The 2,539-nt window shown below is 35.0% G+C and overlaps 1 protein-coding gene across 1 annotated transcript; it reads right to left on the bottom strand.

The window, feature by feature from the left end:
• Positions 1-275: 275 nt before the first annotated feature.
• Positions 276-1,682, bottom strand: LOC130948387 (uncharacterized). Its single transcript, XM_057877105.1, has one exon. It carries the CDS (start codon positions 1,680-1,682, stop codon positions 276-278), a length of 1,407 nt encoding a protein of 468 aa, XP_057733088.1.
• Positions 1,683-2,539: the final 857 nt, after the last annotated feature.

Below are 2,539 nucleotides of genomic sequence, written 5' to 3'. Positions count from 1 at the left end.
TAGTCTTTTCTGTCATTATTTGAATTTTACTGTTTGGAATGAAAATGAGTTAACCCTTAATAAACAATACTATACAAGCTTGAATTACAAACATGTTTTTCCATTACATAAGGAATCAAATAATGCCAATGAGTATGGGTCTCACACACACAAATAATAGATAGAAAACAACTCGAGATACACGCTTTTTTTTGTCTAAGATTCTTAGATGCAAATCATGATCAGTGTGGGTCACACACACACATACACGGACCCTTATTATTTAAATGTGGTAACTAATTTTTAGGAGAATGTATGGTATACCATGTTTGAAGAACAGCGAGAATTAATCCTGAAAGTGCAGCCAGAAAGGCAAGCAGAGACCAGGGAGAATTGAAATAAGTACTCCGTGTTTCAGCCAGAAAAGTTCTCCATCTACTCGAGTAATGTTGTTGAATTTGATGCCTCACTTGGATATATTTCTTACGAATGGGGATAGCATCGGTGGTGTATATTTGATTGCACATTTTAGCGGGAAAGTCATGCCCAATATCATTAAAGAATTTGGCCACTTCCTCATCACTTTGAACCAAATTTTGGATAACACCAGCTAATCTAAGCTCCTTCACATCCTCAGCATTATCTATCAAGGAATCCATGAAAGAAAGGTAGTAACCACATTCGAAGCTGTTGTGAAAGTCCGGACACACCTCGTAAGCAATCAAGTTTCGAAAAAAGTAAGGCGTGACACTGCTGAATACCAACAAAGGAAGTGTCAATTCTCCACCAAACCATCTTGAGGTGAAAGTGATGTCATGCCACTTCCATTCATCACTCTTGTTTACCTTAACCTGGATCCCTGATTTTTTCAGATCACGTATGTTCTTGTAAGTTTGCCTAACTAGGGAGGAACGAGGACGAGGAAGAGGAGGAGGAGGAGGATGAGGAGGAGGCATCTGAATACCACCATTTTGGTTTGGGACATTCTGTTCAATCTCTGTATGAAAGTAGGAGGAGCGAAGAAAATCAAGTATATGATTTCTTATAGGGATTGTGATCGTTGTCATTCTACTCCGCTTTCCTTCGCCCATGCTCATAAAATTTGTGATTAAATACTCCAAGTCAGCACCTTGTGTTTTGCTCAGCAGTTGCAGCAGTTTTATTGGAAGTTGGTTTTCCAGCAATGGAATATCTCTGCCAATATACATCAGTTGATCAAGCTTTAGCTTCAGTTCTTCTGGATGCTCAGCATCAACGTGGTCCATGTAATAGAGCAAAGAACATCCATCCTCAAACAGCATCCAAGTCAGTTCTTCATCATTATACCCTTCAATTACATCCTCAGCAAACAGCTCCTTCAGTTCCACAATGTTATCTCCTACAACTCCATACAAATAGTTTCCTGCTTCTTGCTTGTTACCATTACAAGGACCTACTTCTTTACTGTATTCTTCAATGTAGAGGGATGTCCATTGAGATTTCAAGTGTTGTCCTTGTTGCTTCAGATTTTCGTTGCCATGATGAATGGGACCAAATGATATCATTTTGGGTATGCAATACTCGTAGAAGCTGGTTTTTTGACGCCAAAAAAGAGGAACTCTTTGTATCTTGGGAGTTGAAGAAATTTGATTATTATGATCAAATGTTTGATTGAGTAGTTGGGCAAGCTTGGCTTCCCTTGCCACCTTTGCATCCTCTGCCATTGCAAATGATGCAGCAACACTTGACGTTATTTAATTTGTAAGCTGCTCGCACCACAAACAAAAAATCAATTTATTAACACTCCAAATTATTATTTTAGTAAAGTATTTTTTATCAACTCATGTAATCAAACAGATAAGGAAGGTGCGTGTGTATTTAGTTTAGGAAAGAACTTTATTTACATTGCCAAATTCTTATGTCTAATATCATCTTTTATTTTGTTAGTGTATTATGTAAAATCATATTAGATATATTATATATATAAAAATAAAATTGGTCTTACATCAAATAGACAATATTACTTTTAATGAAAATTCAATATGAATTTGTCGTTTGTATAAATATTTTGATAGAATAATTAAAAATAATATAAAATTTAAATTGAGATTAAAACTAGTATTAGAGTTCTAATAGGAGAAGAAAATATACATCTATCGCTAAAAAGTATATATGTACGTCATCGTTTTATAAACAATTAAGGATGCAAATCAATAATTTAATGAAAAGAAAGCAAGGAATGCAAAAGAATGGTTTCTGAGTTAAATAATTAATAACAAAAGAAAAAGATTTATAGGAAGATAGAAGAATAGGGTCATAACTTGCCTTGTAATGACAGGAGAGAGAAGTTTGGACACATATATTATTGGAGAAATTAGTAATTGGAGAAGCATGCATCTATCTGTATAGGAGAGCCTACACACTCATTCATATACTTCATTTTAGGTTGCTCCATTGGCTTTATTTTATTCTCTATATACGGACATCCTTTACCCTTCTAAGCAAGCAATGTGGTGCCATGCTTAATTAGGTAAAAACTTTACACTAGTTTGATTTAAAACTAAGGTTTTGAAAATTGAGC

Source organism: Arachis stenosperma, chromosome 9 (genome assembly GCF_014773155.1).
Source record: "Arachis stenosperma cultivar V10309 chromosome 9, arast.V10309.gnm1.PFL2, whole genome shotgun sequence".
NCBI classification, from domain to species: Eukaryota; Viridiplantae; Streptophyta; class Magnoliopsida; order Fabales; family Fabaceae; genus Arachis; species Arachis stenosperma.
This window is presented reverse-complemented; position numbering and strand designations above follow the sequence as displayed.